At 39.1% G+C, this 25,893-nt stretch overlaps 1 protein-coding gene across 7 annotated transcripts in view; it reads right to left on the bottom strand.

The window, feature by feature from the left end:
- Positions 1–25,893, bottom strand: part of sema5a (sema domain, seven thrombospondin repeats (type 1 and type 1-like), transmembrane domain (TM) and short cytoplasmic domain, (semaphorin) 5A) — a 158,457-nt gene that overhangs the window by 96,247 nt on the left and 36,317 nt on the right. For all 7 annotated transcript variants that reach the window (XR_013280805.1, XR_013280807.1, XR_013280806.1 and 4 more), the window contains one exon: positions 4,801–5,024. Coding sequence is in view for 4 of the 7 variants with exons in the window: in XM_077508474.1 (XP_077364600.1) it covers positions 4,801–4,960 (160 nt within the window). In the remaining 3 variants the exon portion in view is untranslated. The remainder of the gene's footprint in view (positions 1–4,800; positions 5,025–25,893) is intronic.

Raw genomic sequence — 25,893 nt, 5'->3', positions numbered from 1 at the left:
TGTAGGTTCTTCTTCCCCAAGTGTTTTTCTTATTTTATCGTCCCGTGTCTGAGACTGGCCTTCTTTCGGAGAAGTATTGCCAAAAAGAAAACAAACACAAATAAAAAAAAAAAAAGCAAATTTCCCACTAACAGATTGCGCAATCTCAAGTGATTATTTGCTGACGGATTTGTACCTACGAACAAATTGGTGCCAGCTCATTTTCGAATACTGCAAATGCAAATGAATTTAACGGGAAACTGGCTGCATGTTGCATGCTTTTAATCTCCTTATCTTGGATCCACAAAAAAGCGACTGAACCCAAACTATCAGATAGATCCTTATAATCACGACGTGCTGGCACCATCCACCATCACGGGCGCATCCAGAGGGATCAGCCTTGTTGTGGTTTATAGCGTTGCACGGTGGAATATTTAGTATCGCCTTAACGTGCAGCCTTGTCGCCCTGGTAGCGCAGTCTTTAAAAAAAAAAATGGAGGATTACATTTCGGTGTACAAGTCACTTCAAGAGACACATAATAGGTTTAACGAGCGGTTTCTCATCACCCGTGCCCATATGCGTGTCTGCATATTTCGTTATGACTCACGGCCTTTTTCTTTCAAAGGCTACAATTTGGTCCGAAAACGCTTTGTATGCTTGACAACTTGGAATGGCGACTTGTGTTTGAACCGCGCCAAACGCTATCATCAGGCCGTGACGCAGCTCAGCGACGGTAAAAGATTAATTGGCGTCTTCAACATGAGGTGCTTCTCTTTTAATGTTGACAGTGGTGGGATTAAGCAAAGTATTCATCGATGTAAGAACAAACAGGTCAGCGATGTATTTCAATCCAAACCAGCTAGTAGAACTAAAAAGGTTCAAAATACTAATTTCTGGAGAGTTTTAATGTCCCTTGATGGCCACCATCCACTCAAATTGCAAATTGTACATTATACTGTATATAAGCCACTAAAATTCCCAAAATACAAGATTGATGTACTTCCAGACTTGTATACATTGGCACTTCCCCTTGTAACCACTTTAACTACATTCTAAAGGGCCTCAGACAAAATAGTTTCCATCTCTGTTAACTCATTCACTCGCCGGCATTTTCACATTTCGCAATCCCGTTCGCTCCCGGCTGTTTTACTGGATTTTGACTGATTTTTGCAAGGCCCACAGAATATTGTGTTCTATTGCTAGAAAAACATGGAACCGATCAAAAGAAAGATTAAAGTCTCTTCTTTCATCAGGGAAAAAAAAAGTATGTTTCTATCTGTTTCCGTTTTGCAGCAATTAGCATTAGAAGAGAGCTAAGTTTCATCAGTAATAATTTAGCTTTTTTTCTACATGGCACTGGTTGATCTCCTTTGCTCTGCTGCCACCTGCTGGCCGTTTGTGTAATAACTACCATTTCTGCAACCGTTCTTTGCAGTTGAGAGGCTGCATCAAAGCCTTCTGTATGCTCTAGCATTAAAAAAACAAAACAAAACAAACAAAAACGTATAAATACGTCTTTGGGACACTTGGAGCATTTAAAAAAAACGTATTTATACGTTATTGGGAGTAAATGAGTTAACCACATGCCATACGATTCAACATCTTACACATGACCTGCTCAGACCTAAAATAAAACTTATAAGAAGGATGGGCGGGACCTATCAAAGGCTCCACCCTTCATCAGGACATGCCATTCATAGTGAATTTGGTCTCCAACATCACCCAGTGGGACCTTAAGAAGGTTCTTTCGTCGCAGACAAATGCACAGTTGCAACCTTCAGATATATTTGCAAAAAAAAAAAAGAAAAAGCTGAGGAAAGAGCGGTTATCTCATTGATTGACTTGACAGTTTACTCACTGTGTAAACACCTCTGTCAGTCTGAGAGAAAACAGTTCACGGCAAAGCTTGTTTACAAGACGGAAAGAATACCCTGAACAATGTTTCTCGGCGCATTTATCTGAAAGTGAAAGATTGATTTCAAGAAATACGCAGTGCGGAGAAAAGATGAAATGGCAGCTGGTGGATTGCTGATTTAATGTCGCTCGTATCCATAAGTGTTTGAAGAAGATGGGTTGAAATTTGCACTCTGCGACCTGATTTCAACCAAAGCTGGCTCACTTTTCTTCTGTCACATATTTATTAACTGTATACGGAATTCATATTGACATAATATGGAAATTTTACCTTTTAATTGCTTGTAGAAATAGTTACGGAGTAGCTAATATAAATTCAATCTTTTTTTTAATCTGCCGAAAAGTGAATTTTGATGAATTGTGACATCACACGTCAGGTAAATGATGTATAAATAATATTTGCCACCTTATATTGAGTTGTGACACAACAAGTAAGGTTGGGAGAAGAGCCAGAGCCCTTTTCAAGTGACTGCACTTTTGGACCCTAATTCATTACCAGAGCAAATTCTTCTCACTGTGCAGGAAATCACATTGGCGCTAACAAGAGTTGGCAATAGAGTCTTTTTTTTTTTTTTTTCAGTCTGCCGGATTGACTCAGGAAAATGCACTTTTTAAATACAGGATGTACACACATCTGGTGGGGTGGGGGTATAGGACGAAATCACCACCAAAGATTAACATAAACACAGATGTGTAGACTGAGAGAAAGTTAAAGTGTGTACATCCTGTATTTAAAAAGTGCATTTTCCTGAGTCAATGCGGCAGACAGCCCCTTTCATAATTGCTAGAATGGTCAGTTCAGTTCATCCACAAGATCGCTAAGTCGGGAAAACCGATTTTATGAAACCATGACGATGGTGAATATCAAAAACAATGCTTTGTTAGCCATGTTGTTCATTTGCTATTTTGTGACAATTCTGGATACAATTGACATGAACTGCAAAAATCAAACATTAATTTCTACCGATAGATTCTTTTAAAATTTGTATTCAGACATGATTCCTGGCTACCACGTCGTTTTGCTACTGATGCTGACTGGTTTAATTTTTGGACTGCTCGTCTTGAGGTTGTGGGCCGGTCTCCCGGGGATAAAATGGAGGAAAATTATTTATTTATTTATTTTTTAAATAAATGTAAAAAAAAATAATAATAATAAAAAAATAAAAAAAGAGAAAAATGATTTTTAAAAACCACCACATTGGCCTCAAAAACTACCAGCCCACCAGGCATCTGCCCTGTATGCCAGCTGGCCAGTCCGGCCCTGCTGTATATAGTATAATCATCATAATAATAATAATAATATTAATAATAAATTCTGGCTGATGCCTGATATGATGTCTGCAAAGTCAATCACTTCAATCAAAAATTCTACCCAAGTGATGCAAATATTCATGCCACCATAATTGACCATGAGCTGATTAACTCCTCCTTGATGCAGAAAGCGCATTTTGCTTGCTGGGCAGCCACTCAACAAAAGGCGCATCCTAGCATGCATGCAGATGTCTGCGCACATTAACTTAGCCTTCCAGTCAATTTCTCCCAGGACTAAATGCAATGTGATTATCTGACTTGGGAAGCTTACGGGACCGAAAACAGCTCAATGCCGTTGCGTGCTCTGGCAGACAGAGCTGCATTGATTGTAATGGATATGCTCAAGTTTAGTTGTTCGTAGTAATGAAAGATGAAGGGTAAAGGACAGTGAAATTGGATGCGGAATATACGCGTTACAAAAGTTGCACGGCCAAGTAATAAACAGAAGCAAAAAAAAAAAAAAAAAAAATGCATCTCCTGTGTAATAGGAGGTATGGAAGGAGGATTCAAAAGGGAATAAATTAACCAAAGAAGCCAGACAGTCGCAATTAGCTGCATGGAGACAAACATTCACAACAATATTGCGGTGTATTAAAAACATTGTATAATTGCAGTGTATGGTTGTGTGTTCAAAACACAAGATGTTCCAAAACATTTAAAACATAACTTGATTCTAGCTCAAATAATCTTGAATTCATCAAGATGTGTGTATATATATATATATATATATATATATATATATATATATATATATATATATATATATATATATATATATATATATATATATATATATATATATATATATATATATATATATATATTTAAAAAAAATAAAAATAAATAAAAAGAATACACAATAACATTTCAATCTTAGGTTAATATTTTGCGGTTTCTTTTTTTCAGGAACTGAAGAACAAGCAATGAAAATTCATTTTGTATGAATAACAAGAGTTTGCAGCCTGCATTGTTGAGTTATTTCTCTTCCCCACACACATGACAATAATAATAATAATAATAATAATAATAATAATAATAAATTAATATTAGTTAATATTATAATATTAAAATTGTAGAAGAATATATGTGACAGTTTGCCAGTGCCAATATCAGGGTAAGTAGTACAGAAAAAGAGAATACATTATTTTCTCTTTGGTGCGCCAGTATTCTTTCAAATCAAGTTAAAAAAAAAAAAATCATTACAATATGTCCATTAGTCTTAATCCAGCATTATTATTATTAAAATAGCATTGTTAGAATATGAATTAAGCAGCAAAATCCAGTCGTCGTTATTCATCTCGGGGGCGGCCATTTTGCCTCTTGCTGTTGACTGAAAATGACATCATAGTTGCTTAGGGCTCAGGTAACGACCAATCACGGCTCACTGAGTTTGTTCGTGTGATTTTCACAACTTTGAGCCATGTGCAAAACGTAATCACTTCCACTTGACAGGACGTGACAAAATTGACGCTCCCTTGACATGGATAAAAACAGCTAGATTTTGCCTCTTAATTCATATTCCACAAAAACATATACTCAATGTCAAATTGAATATATTATTGTAAAGAAAACAACTTTGTCAAGTGTTTTCTTACCCGAGTGGGGGATGACGGGGTGCTCCGTCTTGTGACACGGCGACTCGGGGAGCAGCACCGGCCCTCTCCTCCCGGCCACGCCCCCAAGCCGCGGCAGCAGCGGCAGCAGCAGCATGCACTGCAGCAGCAGCAGTGCATGCTGGCTAACGGGGCGTCCCATGGGGGCCTGGGCTAGGCTCACTTCTCCTCAGGCCTCGCGGGCCAAGAGCATCCGAGAGACGCACCTGGAGACCAAAAACCAAAACGACATATTTGGGTTAGAAAGAGGCTCGACTTTCACATTGAATCAGATCAGACTGCTGAAAAGCTTCCTCCAGTCTTGCAACGAATAATCTCGGCTATCACCTTGGATTCCGTTTGGGATATAAAACGGCTGCAAAAAAAAGATATCCTTAAAGACGAGAGAAAGAGCGGCGAGATTCTGCTGCGAAACAGACTTCGCTGATCCTTGACACTTATAAATGACGCACCGTTTGCATGACGTCAACCACCACGTGTGCGAGTCTTCCAACAAGTTATAGTGCACGTCTTATCTCGGACACGCTTATCTGATGAGGGGTAATCATTGATGCGAACACATTTGGTTTTTTTTTTTTTCTATTTAGTCCATTTCCTTATAGGTCAAAACAATTTGTAAACAGCATTAATATTTGGTTTGGTTTGAGAGGAGTTAATTGAATCATTCATAATTGGGGTTGTAGTTTGTGGGGGATTGGCGGGTTTATTCTTTTTTTTTTAAATAAGGTACAAACACTACTTGGAATCATAATGTGCAATGGCTATGATTGCTATGAGTACGACATTATATCTAATATTTCGTCACCCTCTTAACTCATTCACTCCCATCCATTTTCACAGAAGCAATCCCGTTCGCTCCCGGCTGATTTTGCAAGGCCCACAGAATTTTGTGTTCAATTGCTATAAAACTATAAAAGCATGAAACCTACCAAAAGAAAGATTAAAGTCTCTTCTTTCATCAGGGAAAAAAAAAAAAAAAAAAAAAGTATGTTTTCACAAATCTATTTAAAATTTAAGTAATTGAGCTTTTTTTTTCTACATGGCCCTAGTTGATCTCCTTTGCTCTGCTGCCACCTGCTGGCCGTTTGTGTAATAACTACCATTTCTGCAACCGTTCTTTGCAGTTGAGAGGCTGCATCAAAGCCTTCTGTATGCTCTCGCAGGGAAAAAAAAAAACAAAAAAAAAACGTATAAATACGTCTTTGGGACACTTACATCATTAAAAAAAAATGTATTTACACGTTATTGGGGGCAGATGAGTTAAAATAAAATAACTTTTTTTTTTTTCTTTTTTGCTTAAATCATCCCCTTATAATACAAATGGACTTTCCAGATTTTCTGGGACAGTCTTATTTATCCGTAATTCCGTCACAATTTAATTCTTGTGTCCCGAGTTGTGGCAGATTTCACCAGTCCCGTTGTTGTTGTTGTTGTTGTTTAAGTCCAGAAAGCAAGTCAATTGTTTGGGCCAAGTGTATGTCGTAGCAATTAATTCATTTGTTGTTGTAGCAATTAATTAATTTTGAATCATAGGAAATGGAGTCAGAGCAAATGCGAGCTGAGTATTTCTGGTGGCACAAGCAAAAAAAAAATTGGATAATGGTGAGTTTGTTTACTTTTTTCACGCTGTTGAACTGTCAACCAAGACAGTATGAAGTCAACCCCCAATTTTTTTTTTTTTCGACAATAATATGTTCTATGCAGCCCCACTGGTCTAAATAGTATTCTGGTTAATAGCAAAATCCTGCTGTTTTTAACCACGTCAATGGGCGGCCATTTTGCCACTTGCTGTCGACTGAAGATGACATCAATGTTGCTCAGGTCTCTGGCAACAATCAATCACAACTCAGCTTCAGAAAACAGGTGAGCTGTGTGATTGGTCATTGCTTGAGCGAACGACTATGATGTCATCTTCGGTTGACAGCAAGTGGCAAAATGGCCGCCCCCCCGAGATGGATAAAAATTGCTTTCTAACAATTATACCACAAATTTGAATGTCATGTTTAGACTAGTGAGGTCACATATAACATGTTATTGTCAAGAAATGTTTAAGGTTGACTTCCACTCTAAGTAATAACAAAAACTCCGGTCGCCAGATTGACTAGTGATCAAATTTGTTACAAAAGAGTTCCTGGTGGGAAATGTAATATCTGATTTTCAAAGAAGTTCGTTACTTTTGAAAATCTGCTCATCCTACTTGCAGTGGATCTCTTTTTGTCATATAGCTAAAAAAAATAAATAAATCCGATAAGTCGGTTTCCATTTGCAACTAATCCCTCAATTGCTGTATGTCATTATGATATTCAAGCAATTCTTGCATCATTAAGCCTTAGAACAACAAAGCGGTCTTGAACAATTGTTGCTCAATTGTTCATGATCTCTTTCTTTGCCGGAGCAAACTGACGAGCAGTCTAGACCGTCCACATCATTGCTTTTTAATCATTTATGTGACGCCATTACGAAGATTGATCGGCGCGGCGTGCAAAACTCGAACGAGCCTCCTGGAGAGGATTCGTTATTTCATGCGGCCTTGTGGCAGGGCGAGAAATGGAACTTGAAGATGATGCGCGCAGTTAATCAGGAGGCGGCTTTAAGCTAATGCTTTGTGTCGCTGAACTTGTGGGAGCTTTCTCATTATTTCGGTGCAGGGGAAACTGGCTTTTCATCTGAAGTCCAGTCAGTGGGGGAGGAAAAAAAAACAAAACAAAAAAACAACAGTGCTTTGTAAAGCAATAACACAAAATTCTTTCGTCTCTGAAAAAAACTGTAGGTGTGTGACTGCAACTTTTCTAATTAGCAAAAACTTTGTGTGTTTGTTGCAGAAAGGCAGTAAACTATGGTGGAACTGAAAAGATAAAAAAAATAAAAATAAAATAAAAAATAAAAAAGAAGTTTCCTTTTCTCTGAGTTGAAATCAATTCAGTTCAAGGCTAAAGCGTCTTTGCTTCTGCTTCCCAAACGTCATGCCGCGCGTTTTTGCGCTGTTGATTTGATTTTCTCCTTGAATGCAAACTTTTACGCTGCCTTTGGTGTGAATCAACAAGCGTCTTGACCTTGGGGGCGACGGTAATCAAGTCCAGAGTAAAAAAAAAAAAAAAAAAAAAAAAAAGTCACAGCATGTGCAGCAATGTGGTTTTTCATTACCCGCAGAGAAATGTTTAAGCACCTGTCACCCGCTCAAGGGAAAGTAAGTGACAGCGTGTCGCCCGTGCTCCTTTTCCCTTTCATCTCCAGCGTCACGATTGGCTGGCTTTCTTTGACAGTCTTTAACTTCTTTTTCCAGAGCAAAAAAAAAAAAAAAAAAAAAAAAGAAAAAGACAGCTGCCGCACGGGGAAGGGGAAGTGAGAGAGGCCGCTGAGGCGACTCCCGTCGAGGTTTTCGAGTTGTCGGCGATTCGAAAGTTATGGCATGAGGTGTCGGGATCTGTTTTGTGTGGCGTTAACGTGGATGTGGCCGAATGCCAGTAAGGCACTCACACTCACGCTCGCACTCCGAATGCAGAGGCAAGGCTGAGATTTCAGATGATACGGAGGTGGCAAATAGGCCAAATAAATGACCCAAAAATGTGTCTGGAGCTGCAAAACATTTGAAGATTGTGATGACGGAAACTGTGTTAGCGTTATCCTAATGGACTGAGGGCCCAACAATAAATAAGAGCTGCACCACAACACAAAAATATGTTAGCAGCATCTTTGGGTGTTAAAAAATAATAATAAAAATCGATTCGGCAATATATCGATTCAATAGGCAGCCGAATCGATTTTTTAACATCCATTTTTGATGGAAAAATATTCCACAAAACGTCTAACTAACTTTCACACCTTAAGCATGGAAGAATGTTAGATTAATGGAACATTAAGCCTTAGTACTTTATTTCAATGCTGTTCAAACATGAAAAATGTTACAACCTGTTAAATACAGTCGCTTACAGTTCTAAGACTGAAGTTTCAGATCAATAAATAATACATTTTCATACAAATCTTACAGTGTACATGTATAAGTTTACTGAATGGTATTTTCTAAATGCGAGTAAAAAAAAAAAAAAAATCGCAACAATCGACTTGTAAATTCATATCGAGATTAATCGGTATCGAATCGAATCGTGACCTATGAATCGTGATACGGATCGAATCGAGGCAATTCACACCCCGAGCAGCATCCAATATGGAGAGAATCCTTTTCTCCTACACTTTTTTTTTTCTTTTGTGATTGTTCATACTTCATTTTTTTTAATATGTATACACTAGGGATGTAACGATATCCAAACATCACGATACGATATCACGATATGAAGCCCACGATACGATAATTATCACGATATTGTGGGGAGGTTGGCGATACAAAAAAAAAGGTCGCAATATTGTAAAAAAAAAAAAAAAGAGCTCATACTAAAAAAAAAAAAAAAAAAAGCACAATATTGTGATTTTGTACATAACAGCAATGCATATAAACCACCTACAATCTCTAATAACAATATTGAGGCACTTACTTGCTAATGCAAGCACACATTGATCGCTTCACAAGCAAATTCGGTTCCCCTTCATCTGACAATTAGCATGGATTTTAAACATAGAAGGCCAAAACATCCCTCATGAAAATGAAATTGCACTAATAAACGAGCCACTAGAGGGTGCTGGAACTGTACAAATGGAAATGAACCTGACTTTTTTTTACCAGATGTGTTCCTTATTATATTATAATTATAATACTGTGAACATGACGACGACAATATTGTGGCAGTTTTTAATATCACGATATTGCCCTTATCGTGACATCCCTACTATACAACACACACACACACATTTGTATACTTTTCCAACTTTTTGTAAAATTTCTATAAATATTTTCGACCACTCTTCTTCATTTTGCTGACATTTTTTCTGCCTTTTTTGCTATCAATTTTCTGACATTTTTGTGAACGTTTTATGGTAATTTCCGGGCTTTCTTCTTTTGTTTAGTCTAAGTCTAAGATGGAAATCATATGTTGGGTTTTTCTTTAAAGGTATCTGCTATTGTTTTGTTTGTGGGGGGGGAGTGGGGGGTTAAGTATCAAAAGTACTAGTGGTATCGGTAGTTGCTATCCGTGACTTTATAGGAGTATGTGAACAGAGTTCGTACAAACTAGCGCAGCTTTCATCGTCCATCCGCCTCAACTAATCTCTGGCGGATCCCATTTTGTCTTCAGCCACGACCGGCCCTGAAGGAGAACACGGGGAGCTTTTTTTTTTTTTTACACTTTTAGCCAGCCTAAAGCCTCAAATCATCTCCAGGGCATATTAGTACAAGCCTGCAGCCTCACTCCCTGCTCGCCTCCCACCACAGCTCCACTCTGACTTTTGTTTTCTGTGATGGATCACTCGACAGCAGCAAAGGGCGTCCGAATGCGGAGGACGCCGGACGTGATGTTCTCCTTTGAAACGTATCAGGGGGCATCATAGCTCACAATATGTATTCCTGCAAGCGCAGAAGTCGTTTTGGCTACGCCAGGGGTGTCCAAACTTTTGCATTTGAGGGCCACATACAGAAAATCTGAAGGACGCAAGGGCCGCATCATGTCATCAAGAGAAATTGTGTTTAGTCCTAAATATTGTACAAATAATTGATTTGTGCATTTGCATATTTAGAAAAATGCTACAGTATATAAACCCATTTATTTGTAATATGGCAGTAGGGTTATTATAGTTTGGGAATTTTTCATTCTAGTTAGTTTTTATTAGTTTTCAGGGTGGTTCTGTTTTTATTAGTTTAGTTCATTAAAAAATGCTTAGTTTTAGTTTCAGACAGTATTTTTATTTTTAATGTGTATTACTTGTGCGCAATATTTAACTCATTCACTGCCATTTATGTGTATATCCGTCAATGGCAGTGAATGAGTTCAGTCAATTCCGTTCCCATTGACGTGTATATCCGTCAATGGTAGTGAATGAGTTAAAAAACACCATGGGAGTGACATCTTCTTTTGGTGCTTTTCTATTGGCTGCTGCTAGATGACGTCACTTCGGTGTGACATACTTTCAAACGTCATTATTCCGGTTGTTATCAAAATAAATTTACTAAAAATCACATTTAAAAATCATCCCCAAAGGCTCATGCATTCAATTAATTACCAAAGACTAAAACAAAGGACATTTTCGCTATAATTAGAATTAGCTTTGTAAACGTAAAATGTAGTTTCAGTTAGTTTGTGTTTTTTAAAAAGCATTTTCGTTTTTTATTTTATTTCGGTATCAATATTGTTTTTTTGACTAAAATAACCTTTAATGGCACCTGTTTTTCGTCACCTTCCCTTCTTACTTTGACCATCTCCAAACATTTTTGTTTTGTTTATTTCATTTGAACTGAGTCAAATGCCATTTTTAGCATATGTCGCGGGCCACTGAAAAATGGTCGGTGGGCCGCAAATGGCCCCCCGGGCCGTAGTTTGGACACCGCTGGCCTTACGCTCCCAGACGTGAAATGATATAAAGCGGCATCAACATCCAAACACACAAACGTTCAGCGCCAGCGCCATGCAAACATTATCAGTTAATGTATCCCAGACTAATAACCCAGCAACGTTTAGCTAGCTCAAACTTAATTGCAGTTCGTCTCCCCTTGAGTGCAGTTACTTTTCGAGGAAAGCCAACGCGTCACGCGGTCGACGATGTTTTGGCACCAAGCGAACCTCCGAGCGCGACGCAAAATGCGATATGACGGAAACACGATTGATAGTGCGCGAGGAAGGCAACAAAAATCATTGAACGTGAAACCCGGTATGCAAGAGTTACTTCAGCAAGTGCACACGCTCCGTCTTCACAAAGCCGAGGAGGCGTCGGCTAACCAATCAATTGAATTCTTCCTGCAGTAATGAGCCCGGAGGATCATATTAACACTGCTATTGATTTAGTCCGAGGTGGATATGAAGGTTGCTTGAATTACGCTATATATATAATGAAGAGCCTCCTGCATAAATGTTGGCTTTGTATTCATTACAGTGGCCGGCGCGCATACAAACACGTCTCGAGTCTCCAAACGCACGCACGCACGCACGCACGCACGCACGCGGGAGTGCGAGGCCGAGGTCGCACCTCGTCGGCGATTGATGCCCGGCGCCCAGACGCGACACACACTAGTAAAAATCCACCCAGACTTTAAGGCCGCGCCGCACAAAGAGGCTACTGACGAGCTTTGAGTTTGCACGTGCTTGTGGCTGCGCTTCTTCTTTGGCACCGTGTTTGTTGATGCCGCTTGTAGTTTGTTGTTGTCTGTCTGCTCCGATCGATTTATGATTTATTTATATGATTTATTTAACGACACCCCGGTTGGAGTTTACTGTAAAACTAAACACATGACAAAAAGAATTACGCACTTTGTCTATTTAGCCGCTAATGGTAACACTAATGTAATATCCCATTGAAATGCTAACGTCTGCTCGGATCAATTTATGATTTATTTATACGATTTATTTAACGACACCCCGGTTGGAGTTTACTGTAAAACTAAAACACATGACAAAAAGAATTACACACTTTGTCTATTTAGCCGCTAATGCTAAAGCCAATGTAATATCCCATTGAAATGCTAACGTCTGCTCGGATCAATTTATGATTTATTTATATGATTTATTTAACGACACCCCGGTTGGAGTTTACTGTAAAACTAAAACACATGACAAAAAGAATTACACACTTTGTGTATTTAGCCGCTAATGCTAAAGCCAATGTAATATCCCATTGAAATGCTAACCGGATTCGCTTCAAATACCGTAAATGAAAGACGAGTTATATACAGTATAATAGAGTTCAATCACAACTTTTTTCTGTTCTCGTTTTAAGCGTGTAGTCCATTTATGCTCGGCACCACACTGCCCCAAAGAGGCCAAAATGTGCAGGTACAGCACATTTGGTATTTTTTTATTTTAGGGTTTTTTTGGTTCTCTCTTTTTTCCCCAATTGCTATTATTTTAGTATATTCTTTTTACTTTCTTACTAATTTATGTTATCGTCCTTTATACAATTTTATTAAAGTTGAGTTTTCAAGGATTCAAATTAGTTTCCTTTCCTCCAAATGTAAAAATAAAAAGAATTCAAGTTGGGGTTTTTTTTTTTTTGCTTTACCAACACACATTTTCACATGACATGGTCTGCCTGGTAAGTCCCAAGACTTGTGAAAATAACATAAGATAAAATACATATGATAAAGAGATAAGGGTAAATGTATAAGAGAGAAAAAAAAATCAAGAATACAAATGCAAGAGGCGCTCAAGTTCACATATTTACAAGGTCGTTTTGTACTTTACAAAACAAAAATAGTGTTCAAGAATAAAGTGATGAATGATCAGGGCTGAATAGACATGAGACTATGATATTAATTTTAGTAGCTGAATAAATACTAGGTTGTGAAATCAATTCATAATAATTTTCTTCATGGTGATTGCTTTTTTTTTTTTTTTTCTCCTTGATATCGTCCTAAAATATTTTGTTAACAGCAGCATATTCTTTCTTCTTTGTCTCTATTTTGTCCAGAAAAAGAAATCATCATAATACTAAACAGCATTAGTGTAAACACTCAACTGCAGCAGTCACAACTGCAGGGGGGTCCTCGAGCGGGAAAAAAAAAAAAAAAAAAATAAAAAATAAAAAATAAAATTACAAAAAAAAAAAAAAAAGGACTCTTCCTGCTACTGCATGAATAATGCATTGGCAACAAACCCGTTTTGCCGCGTCACTTTCCTAAAGCAACTGTTGGCGGAGTCCGAACTTTCCGGCAAATTCAGCAAACAAACCAAACAAGCCACCGCTGTGGACGGCGACATTTCCTGCATTCGCACGCAATTTCCTGAGACCATTCCAACTTCTTGTCAGCCGTGCCACTGCAATTAAACGCCACAGATGTCGGGAAAGCATCCATTTCCAGTCTTAAGAATATAGTACAGTAGTCCGCCATTGTTCCCTCTGACTCATCCCTTGGCGGGACGCACAAAGAGACTCGGGACACCAGCGTCTATAAAGCGACCGCGTATTGCTACGTTACACTTCACGCAAGTTGCAGTTTCATGTGCATCATATACAGGCAGAGCCAAAACAGAAGTCAGAAAAAGGCACTTAAAATTAAAAATACTGACTGGCATGACAACTAATTCCGTTCTGTTGACATTTATTAACATTTTTGGACGGGCGTCGTGAAGACGAGTCCGCCCGCACTCAATGTGCCAGAAAACAACTGTGGACACATATTTTGATGACTAATGTGCAAGCGTGGCAGCCGGGTTGTTTATTCACGAGCATGACAAACGACGGGATTTGTTTGCTTGGTGTGGGGCCGCCGTTTAACTCATTCACTCGCCGCCATTTTCACATTTCGCAATCCCGTTCGCTCCCGGTTGTTTTACTGGATTTTGACTGATTTTGCAAGGCCCACAGAATATTGTGTTCTATTGCTATAAAAACATGGAACCTATCAAAAGAAAGATTAAAGTCTCGCCTTTCATCTGGAAAAAAAAAAGAAAAAAAAAGTATGTTTCTATCTGTTTCCGTTTTGCAGCAATTAGCATTAGAAGAGAACTAAGTTTCATCAGTTTTCACAAATCTATTCAAAATTGTAAGTAATTGAGCTTTTTTTTTCTACATGGCCCTGGTTGATCTCCTTTCAAGTCGAGTACTTGAAAAAAAGGCTGGTATCGGCCCGAGACTGATACCTGGTATCGGTATTCGCCCATCCCTAGTGTATTAAGTGTACCAAAGATTATACGATTTTTGTTTTTGTTTTTAAATGCTAAAGGATACAGAAGGTTTTGACGTCCTGGCGGACCCCTAGGTTTAAACCCAACCATGACATCTTCTGTCCATCTGTGTATATAGAGATCTTTTCGAGCGCAGCAGCTGCACTCGACTAACATGCAAATTGCTCCGCTCGGCGTCGTGTGTCCATGTTTACTTTATTCAATTCCATCCGGTCCACTTCAACCCTTGCGGTTTGCTGTATTTTTATTTTTTTAATCCTTAATAGTGCTATTATTTTGTTTTCCGACTCCGGATTCACTTGACATAAATCGTAATGTACGTCTCCTCGTACCTGCAGCTGTGTAAATAAACATCTCTATTTGCTGGAATACGGTGATCGTGATGGCTGACACCTCATCGGAACGTGCCAGCGAGGAGGATGGAGCGACGATGATTATCTTCATCTGCCGTTTGTGCGACCCCCCCCCAACATCAGAGGGAAAATTAATTCTGGGGAAAATGTCTGTGTCTCTCCAAGAGTGGGATTGAAGAGCTCTCTTGCATCAGATGGCCTGTTTGTTTCACAACCTTATCTGTTGTGCCCAGTGTGGCTTTGGAATCACTCATCAAACACAAGCAGTTGCTCTTTTTTTATGTACCCCCCCCCCCCCCCCCCCATTGCACAAACACAATTTTCGCCCTCCAGCCTTCGTAACGACACACATTGGAGTAAAACCCACAAACGTCAGTCGCTTCAGTCGGATGCACACGTTGGTTGCAATCCGCTTGCAAATGCAAAGTTTCACGCAAACGCACGGCGGCACTTTCCCACCCGGGGGCCCATCCAAACTTCTCAAGTGGCTTACAAATTCTGCCGTTATATTTACTTAGTACACTTTTTTCCCCATCGCTGGAGGTAAAGGTGGTTAGTAATAGCGCGACAGTGTTCCAGATAAGGCAAGGAATTTAACAACAAGCAATATGTGGCAAAAAAAAAAAAAAAAAAAAAAAAGTGACAAACATGCCTGCGAAAAGCTTTCACGCGTCACTAGGCAGCAATTACTAGCATGACGTGGCCCCGCCTTACTGCTTCACTGACTTCTTGAGGAAGTTCAATATGACTTCTGACTTAAAACATTACAGCAAGTGTGCTTTCTCAATATAAATTTTTTTAACTCATTCACTCGCCGCCATTTTCACATTTCGCAATCCCGTTCGCTCACGGCTGTTTTACTGGATTTTGACTGATTTTGCAAGGCCCACAGAATATTGTGTTCTATTGCTATAAAAGCATGGAACCTACCAAATGAAAGATTAAAGTCTCTTCTTTCATCAGGACAAAAAAGTATGTTTCTATCTGTTTCCGTTTTGCAGCAATTAGCATTAGAAGAGAGCTAAGTTTCATTAGTTTTCACAAATTATTCAAAATTGTAAGTCATAGAGCTTTTTTTTCTACATGGCCCTGGTTGATCTCCTTTGCTCTGCTGCCACCTGCTGGCCGTTTGTGTAATAACTACCATTTCTGCAACCGTTCTTTGCAGTTGAGGCTGCATCAAAGCCTTCTGTATGCTCTAGCATTAAAAAAAAAAAAAAAAAAAAAAAAAAAAAAAAAAACGTATAAATACGTCTTTGGGACACTTAGAACATTAAAAAACGTATTTACACGTTATTGGGAGCAAATGAGTTTTAAAAATGTCAGTTTTTTTCCTACTTGTCAATTTAGACTAGGTTGATAGTGTGCTCTGGATGAACTGTAGACGCTCGACATCTAACTTTTTGAAGCAATTTTTAATAGGGATGGGTGAGCGATAACCAGCATTATTTCAATGCATCGGTACTCACTCTTGTGGTCATTTTATATTCAGGAAATAGAAATTGGAAGAATAGAAAACTGCCATTAATTTCAAGGTATTTTAAGGAAAAATTGGTAGGAACATGTAATGTATCAATATGAGTGTCATTAAAAAAAATAATTTAATTGTAATGCATGACTTCAATAATTAACTCACGATTAATCACACATTTTATATCTGTTGTAAATGTGCAATAAAATATTTTTTTTCCAAGTTTTCATACTCAACATAAGAGTGGGGGAAAAAATCTTTAATTCAAATATGGCTGCATCTTTTAGTCATTGATACAGTATTTCATAATGATTCATAAAATTGAGTAAAAATCAAAAATGTACTGAACTATAAAAAAAAAAAGAAAAAAAAAAGTGTGATATTGATTTTTGTTGAGGTCAATTATCTGCCACTAGATGGCATAATTGCATTTATATGACATTGGTGACAGCTCAGTGCACTTTCCTTATTAATCTAAATTTTAACATGAAGTAACTTGTGGAATTCTGCACATTTTTTAAATTGCAAAATACAACTTGACCCCAGTCTCCACAAATATATACATTATTATTACATTTATGAATGCTGAATTTTGATGTGTCTGCTGCATTTCTGGAAAAAAAAATAGCTCAATAGCAACACACTAATTTTGACAACCCTAATCAAAAGTACTATTGGTACTTTTTACTACCATCAGTATTGGTGACGACGCAAGATTTGAGTATTTGTAGTGGTATCGAACAACTATTGATGCAAGGAAATTATGTATTTACACATTTTCAGGTTATTCGAATCAATTAGCACAAAACTTCATTTATGTCAAGAAAAAAGAAGCGTCTTGCTTCCTGCCAAATGTAATCACCGCGAGTGATTCATTGAGGTCAGTCGATTGCTTTGAACTCCAAGATAGACCTTAACCTTGGAAATGTGTGAATCGACAACAAGCTGCTCCCGCTTGCGCTGCTGAGACATGTTTGACGACACCGTGTCAAGCTGTGAAAAATCCTGCGGCTGATGGAGTGCTGAGAAGGTGGCTCCCGACCCAGACCCTCAGGCTGGAGTCGGCGCCAACGGACGGGAGGGAGTGAGGGAGTGAGGGAGGGGCGTTCCCCGGGAGCCCGTTGTCACAACAAGCCCAGAGGACACACCCCTTTGCTAACGCCGCGCCGAAGCTAACGAGGCAAATGTGTCATTGACATTTTTTTTTTTTATTTTAATTTTGTTTATTTAAAACTTTCTAGCATGTTGCTAATACACTAGATTAGGGGTGTTAAAAAAATCGATTCGGCGATATATCGCGATACTACATCGCGCGATTCTCGAATCGATTCAATAATCGGCAAAATCGATTTTTTTTTTTTTTTTTTTTTTTTTTTTTAAAGGATTCCCACCTTAAGCATGGAAGAATGTTATATGAACGGAACATTAAGCCTTAATATTTTATTTCAATGCTGTTCAAACATGAAACAAATTACAACCTCTATAAGACTGAAATTTCAGATAAATAATTAATACATTTTCATATAAATCTTACACTCTACAAGCTTACTGATTAGTATTTTCTAAATTTGAATGAAAAAAAATCGCAACAATCGACTTATAAATTCGTATCGGGATTAATCGGTATCGAATCGAATCGTGACCTGTGAATCGTGATACGAATCGAATCGTCAGGTACTAGGCAATTCACACCCCTACACTAGATACAAATTTGACATCAATACACAATGTTGTAAGTGATGGATTTTGAATTTGAGTCTATGCAAATGAGAAAATGCCATTAATAGCCTACAACAGTACCACGACTATCCCATTTCCTCCACAAGTGCTTCCTGCTAGCCAAAACAGTAAATAAATACAATTCAGTGGACTCTAAGAATGGTCGACATATCTCAGATACCATATACTAATAAATGTTTTATATATTCACTGTAGAGCTTTTCTACATATGCGAAGATGCTCATAAACCACAATTAAACAATTAACGGTAGCGATTTCTCTTTATAACACTTTGAAGAGTAAAGAATTAATTTTTACAAGCTAAAATGGTTTCCTTCTGTTCTCTGTCAAGGTCCAAATTGTAAAACTATCACATGAAATACTCTCAAATAACTGCTTTAAAGGGGCTCTCTGCCGGTTTCACTCAGGAAAATGCACTTTTTAAATACAGGATTTAAACAAATAACTTCTCAATTTATAGATATGGGATTTTCATAACGTGTGGGGGTGATTTTGTCCTAAAGCCTGTATTTCACCATTTTGTGTTTGTTTTGTAAACAGCGGGACGTTTCTGTGGAAAGACAGTGTTTACACCCCTCCAGCCAATCGCAGAGCATGGGCGGGGTCTCGCAAACATGCCGGCTGCGCGACGTCACTACCGCTGCAATTTGAAAGCACGCAGTGATCATTTAATTTTTTTTTTCCACTCACTCATTCACACATGTAAGCTCTGTGAGTGAGTGAGTGAGTGAAAAAAAATAATTTGTGCATGCTTTCAAATAAGTACGGTAAAAGTCATTGAGCAACAACAGTTTGCTTGTTACTAAAAAATGATAATGGATCCATCCCATAAAACAAGTGCAAGTAAAAATTGTGCTTTGACTCTCAACAAAACGACTCGTCATAACTGTGCTGCGCCGACTTTAACGACTTGGATGATGCAACAAATTATTTCGCAAGAACTGGACTCGGAACTTTCCGAAACTGGAAAAGTCAACAAACAAACATTAAATCAGTGCACCCCCCACATGGGGCTGCAGTGATAAGCAACATAAAGCCCACCTCTGTGCATGGTGACATTTTTAAAGCTTAATTACATGCTTGGCTAACGGGTAAGTGAACGTCTCACCGGCTGCAGAATTACACTATCACTGTCTCCAGCTGTGAGCAAGCGCACGTCTCAGACGGATTTGCCAGTCACACATGCGCACCTTCACCTGCCGGAACGCAAATAACCCCAAAAAAGTACTGAAATGCTACCTTGATAGCCAAGTAGACTTGTGGAACAGAAACTTTTAAGCCTTTTTTCGGCACGGAATGCTCAGAATTCCGAAGATCCTAATCGATCATGTGAGCTTCAAGAAGTTATGGAATATAAGAGAGCGAATGATGTATGACATTTCTTCGAGATAAATGGTTGGGCGTCTTTCATTACACGCTCTCCATGGCACCGCACGAGGACGGGTAGTTATGATGATTCAAGGGGCCCCTGCGAAGACGAGGGCCCCACTGGGCATATTAGGACGTGATATACGAGTTGGCCCCTGTATCATACATTGTCACAGCAACCAAAATTTTCCGGCCGCTCTCTCTTGAGCGTCGCTGTAAATGTGCAGAGAGATTTTCACCGCATAGCGGCGGACGCTACAATTAACACAGGTGCAATTTTATGCCTGTACTTGGCCATGCTTCAGAGAAATATAACAAGAACTAACTATCTATATAGGAGACTTTATTAAAGCAATTAAAGTAAATGGTGTGATGTAAAAAATAAAATAAAAAAAGTTGGTCCTGAGAAGCCCCTGAAGATTTACCTGCAGCAATAATGACACACTTTTTGATTTATCCTTATTAATTTTACCGCATCTAGCTACCCGGAATCACTTAATTGGCCCTTTTATAGACTGAAGTGGAAAAGGTGCCAGCTGCACAAAGATCCGGGAAGCCATGAAGAATCGAACTTTTATGTCGCTTCATGTGTGTGACTCGATAATGGCTGCTGTTTTGAGTAACTAGTAATCTAACTCATTACTATAGTTAATAGAGTAGGGATGTCACGATAAGGGCAATATCGTGATAATTAAAACTGCCACAAAACATCGTCATCGTCATGTTCACAATATTTAAAAGGAACACATCTGCAAGAAAAAAAAAAAAAAAAAAAGTCAAGTTGATTTCCATTTGTGCAGTTCTAGCACCCTCTACTGGCTAGTTTATTAGTACAATTTAATTTTCATTAGGGATGTTTTGGCCTTCTATTTTTAAAATCTATCAGATAAATACCCGTCCAACAAAGATTTATTTATGTTTTGACAGAATCAGGGTTTGTTGTCACCTCCTGGAAGAAACAAACTAACTTACCGGTATTTACTTTTAAAATCAATCTAAACGGCTGTTTTTAGGGTTTTGTTTTGTTTTTAAATAAAAATGTTATCCTTGAACATTACTGTTTAAAAATACACTTCAAATAGACTTTTTTTTTTTCTCCCAGAAGTAACTAATAAACTAACTTAAATAAACTAACTTAAACTAAATTAAATAAATTATACAGCATATAGATAATATAGTCTATAAAGTTTGGATATCATAACAAGTGTCAGTGAAGATAATTTAGTTTGTGACTCATAATAACATTAACTACTGGAACGCCAAGAGACTTTTCCCACAAAAAAAAACTATTTTCCATAACACTATGCACAAAACTCATTCACCATTTAACATAAGACTCCAAACTTTAATTGATCTGAGACTGTTTACAATTGTCAGTGCTGCTGTTTTGGTAAGCAACTGCGTTGAAATGGGCTTCACAGTTAAAACTTGATTTGGGATGGCATTTACATGATTTTTCTCAAGTATAGCTAATGCTTGTGAATAATTGGGGCATGGAATGTATTAGAGGGATGGCTACGATTTGAGAAAACCTGTCTTCTCATCATAATAAATGTTATATATGTACATATATGCTCGGTTTTTTTCTTTTCAGTCTCCATTAAAACTAGAGGTCAGAAAAGAAAAACATTGGTCACCATACTTTTTTTTTTTTTTTATTCTCTTCAACTTGCTTTTTCCCCCCGCATCCACTTCATTGGTCAAAGCTTAAGGGAGACACGAAGCAAGCACAAGTGCTCTATAATCAATCTTGCCACATGCTGTGCGCAATCAACACATCTAAGATAAACAAGCCCAACCGACTGACAGCATCTATTTGGTTAGAAAAAAAACAAGAAGCACTACCTTTTTGGAATAGATATAAATAAATGGGGGAAAAAAACAAAAAAAAAAACACACAAAAAAAGTGTTCAGGAGCCATAAGGAAGCCGTCTTGGTGAGTACACTATCTGAAGAAATGTGGCAGAGGGGCGAGTAAATTAGGTCTGAGCTCCAGTGGAACCAATTAATTAGCTGACCGTGTTCACGTGTATTGTGTCCGTGCGTCTGTTGACTTGTAAATTGTCCCATTAACAACACAGACTGGCACAATCTCCCGAAGTTGGAGCGTTAATGAGCGCGTCCGTGCTTGCGTGCGTGCGTGCGTGCGTTTGCACGCGACGCTGCTCGAGTTGTCCGTCGCCTGGCAAGCTCGTCTCCCGAAGGGGGAACATGGCACAAGAGGGGAAGCAGAGTCGGAGACAGAAGAGCCTCGACCACGTAAACAGATGGAAGGGGCATCCAGTCTGGCCTCTCTTCCTCCTCCTCGTCACCGCGGTGACTTAAGAACCGAAACCCAAATTCTTTATTGGCATGCGTTTTTGTCTCCCTCCCCACATGAGGGCAATAACATCAGCCAAACTATGGATGAACTCTTTTTATGTGTCTGGCTCCACTCAAGCAGAGAGAAAGAGAAGCATAAAAGCTTTAATTGCACTGTACTTGATTTCAGCCTTGTGATACAAATTGGAAGCACAACCAACTTTAATAAAAATACATAATAGGCTGGATTTACGCTGCAAATGCCCGTTTCTGATGTAGTAGATATATCTACAGTATCTCTATTTATCGCTATATATATTTTCAAATGTTTAGTTTCCCCGTGTTTACGTTTACACAACACCTCATACATCCCACATGTGGTGACTCGAGTCATGCAGGGGTAATGTTTGGGGTCTTGTCTCATGTCTGGGGTCACGCCTGGGTTAAGTTTGAGTAGAGTTCACGATCCGTTACGTGTCTGCTTTGGTATTGATGTAGCTGCATCCAGTTTCTACTAGTTTTAGGCTATATGATGTATGTCAAGGATCTTTTATGCTATAGGATGTTTGTTGTTGTCGGGAACTAATCTGTAATTACGGAGTCAACAGCCAATCAGAGAATTCCATGTCAGTATTAGTACTCACATGTCTAGCCACAACCAATGAGATTGATTGACTGTCTATTTAAGGGTCTGAGAATTGTGTGTCTTTTGCCAGATTATTGTCCACCTGTCCTGTGTACAGCGTCTCTGATTTTCTGCCTCTCGATGTGAATAAATAGATCAAATCTTATTTGTGTCTCCGCCTTTGGGATCCAAACATCTCAGTACACAACACCACATGGGAACACTGAACACGACATCGACAAGTCAACGTCATGGAAGTAAACAATTCATCTTTCGCAAATTCTACCCACGAGTACAAAAATGCCTTACAAGATTGTAGTCTTTTGCGTAACCGTCAGTTTTAAAATTTGACTTCACAGGTAATGAGGCTCAATTACGGCGCAATAAATGTTGTACACCAGGTGGTGTCCAAACTACGGCTCGGGGGGGCCAAACTAAAAATAGAATAGTTGAACCAACTTAAGTGCCGCCCTATACAATACATTATTTGTACAATTATTTTGGACTAAAATAATAGCACAATTGGATGCTTTGTGTCAAGGTCTGATCCTCAAATTACTGTTTTAAAAATGATCATCCTTAATATTGTTTTTTTTTTCTTTTTGTTTCTGAATGTGGGGTCATTGTGTTGTTGTTTTGGTCTCTATTTATAACTTGTGATGATGTCAGTTGGTTCTGTATTTGTTACTCTAAATCTTATTTTGACAAACATTTTTCTTTGCCATATAGAATTATGTCTTTCCCTAGCTGGATTTAATGAGTGACACTTTATTTTTTATTTTTTTTAACCCCACTCTTCCTGGTTACTTCTGTGCACCCGCAGCCTTGTTCTCCCAATCAAGGTTTCTCCAAGTTTTCTTTGAGGCCATCCGAATGCAGCCCTGCTCTCTGTTGTTACTTTGTATTTTTGGATATAAAGACTCTCTTCTTTCCTAACTTGCCCGCGTTTGGGTCCTAATTCCGCACCTCACGTGACAATAGCACAGCATCACAAAAACATCTTCAAGACATAATTGTTAAATGACAGAGTTTGTTTCCTGCTAGAAATCCCACACGACGATAAGCAGCAGCATCACAAAGCGGAAGCTTTAAGAATCTCACTTCTTGGCCCGAGCGTGCTACGGCCTAACAGCTGCATGCAAGCCTTACATCACCAAGCACGACGCCAAATATCAGATGGAGTGAGGCAAAGCATGCAAACCGCTGCCTCTAGAGCAGAGGGAACAACTTCTGAGGAGTGACTAAGTCCCGCTTCTCCATCTGCTAGTTTAATGAGCGACTGCATTGTGCCAGTTGAAACGTTTTGGTTGATGAGGGATAATGCTGGAGGCTTGTTTTCCTGAAGATGGCCTCCAGCACTTAACTCTAATTGATGCTTCATCCTACCATGACATTCTGGACAATTCTGCTTCCAACTTTGTGGGAGCACTTTTGGGAAAGTCTCTTTTCTGTTCCAGCCCGACTTCAACTTCAGAGCCTTGACCTAAACTCCCTCAAAATCCCCTTTGTGATGAACTAGAACCAAAATGGGTGAAGCGGCCTCTCGTCCACATGCATATCAGTTCGGAGTTGGACTTTGCAAGCATATGCAAGTTAGTAATTTACAGTATGTCGCTGCCTTATTATTACGTTGTACAAATAGTGCTAAATTGTCACTCTGTCAGGCGTGAGATAGTTACAAACACCCTACTGCTAACTTTGCTACAACAAGAGCTTTTATCAAGTTTCTCTATTAAATAGGTGTCCTAAAAAAAAAAACATATTTCTCATAACTCAGTTCATTTAAAAACAGTGCCTTTGGGGGCCCTGCAAGAATAAAGTCAGCAGCTTATCTTGAGGTCTACATTCGCAATGGCCAGATAATAAGCTTATTTGCATGCCACGAAAATGGAAGCCCAGTGAATTGTTGCTGTGTCTTTGAAATTCAAAACCCATTAAAAAGAACTTTTAACATCAGGGCAGAGTGATTAGGAATCTTCTGGGAGGCCGTAATTGCATTTGCTTCTGTGCAATGCCAGCATAGGCTGCTTCACATAACACTCTCTGAGGGGAAAGACGGCGAGAGTAGACGGCAACAACAACGAAATATGAACACGAAGCTGCATCAAGGTGTCTGTAAAAACTTTTCTCACATGGATTGATTGAATTATATTTCAATTTAAGTTGTGGTCACAAACAATTTGATGATTTGGACCGGAGAGACGGACCCTGCTAAGATAGCTTAGCAGTAGCTAGCTAGCTAGCTAGCTAGTAAGACAGACACTAATGGATAGGATGGGCTGGGGGGTATTGGACACACTCTGGATTCTGCCATTGACCTGTGTACAGCAAGAGGTCCGGAAGTTATTTTAATCCAAAAAAGAAAAGCTTTCCTTAGGTTGACGTGGCTATGTTAGCCTGTCAGCCGCATACAACAATTGGTACAATAGCAGTAGCTAGCTAGCTATGGTCTTCGTACAGCAGTAGCTAGCTAGCTAGCATACAGTCTTGGTAGTAGCTAGCTAGCATACGGCAGGAGCAGTAGCTAGCTAGCATACGGTCTTGGTACAATAGCAGTAGCTTGCTAGCTAGTAAGACAGACACAAATGGATTGGATGGCTCGGGTATTGGACACACTCTGGATTATGATATGTTTTTTTCAGAAGAAAGTACAATTAGTATCCCATTGAAATTGATTTGGTGGTTAAATGATAAACAAATATTCAAACGTGATTTTGAGTCCAGGCACTAGAAGTAAATCAGTACATATCCACACAATGGCACTCAAGCTTACGTCCCACTTTTAGATGACACAAATGTTTTGGCTAGAGGGTAAAATTCCTAAAACAACACTGCTTCATCATCGTAAACAGACTTTCATTTGCGTAAGACTTTTCTCCCTCCAAGGTATTCTCAGCGCTTCAACACTGTCTTCATACAATTACTGATGACACCTGGGGGCTCAGTATATAGCTTAAGGACACTTTGTCATAGTCACAAGGGCTCCGGATCGAACCCAAAACCTTCGGGTTGGGATTTGACCACTCGAATATGCCTCCCTCTAAATTGTCAGCCCCAACATCAATAGTTGCCTTTATCACATATGCTCGCGTCCGTGCAGGCTTAATGACCAGGGCGTCCTTCCACATGTGCTCATTAAACACGGCGATAAAGTTTCTTGTGCAGGTAGATGACCTCTGCCAAAAATGCAGTGGAATTGACACAAAATTGGCAGTAACGTGTGCTTAAATTGCGGTGAAACTCTTACGGCAACAGTTTGGAGGCGTTTGGTTTGGATTTGCCCCATCAAAGCAGCACGGGTGACATCTGAGAAAACTCCAAGGCTGAGGGTGTCATTGTTGCTGATCCCCGCAAACGTGTCGCGCCGCACTCTTACTAATCACGTCTCACTTTAATGTTTCCACACTGTCTCGCAGTGATCGATGACACTATGGCCTCCTTCGGAGGCATGAAGCAGAAAGCGTGAAGCGCACACTTAATCCACTCTTACTACCT

This window comes from Festucalex cinctus, chromosome 20, assembly GCF_051991245.1.
Source record: "Festucalex cinctus isolate MCC-2025b chromosome 20, RoL_Fcin_1.0, whole genome shotgun sequence".
NCBI classification, from domain to species: Eukaryota; Metazoa; Chordata; class Actinopteri; order Syngnathiformes; family Syngnathidae; genus Festucalex; species Festucalex cinctus.
The sequence above is the reverse complement of the archived record's forward strand: the minus strand, read 5'-3'. Positions and strand labels throughout refer to the sequence as shown.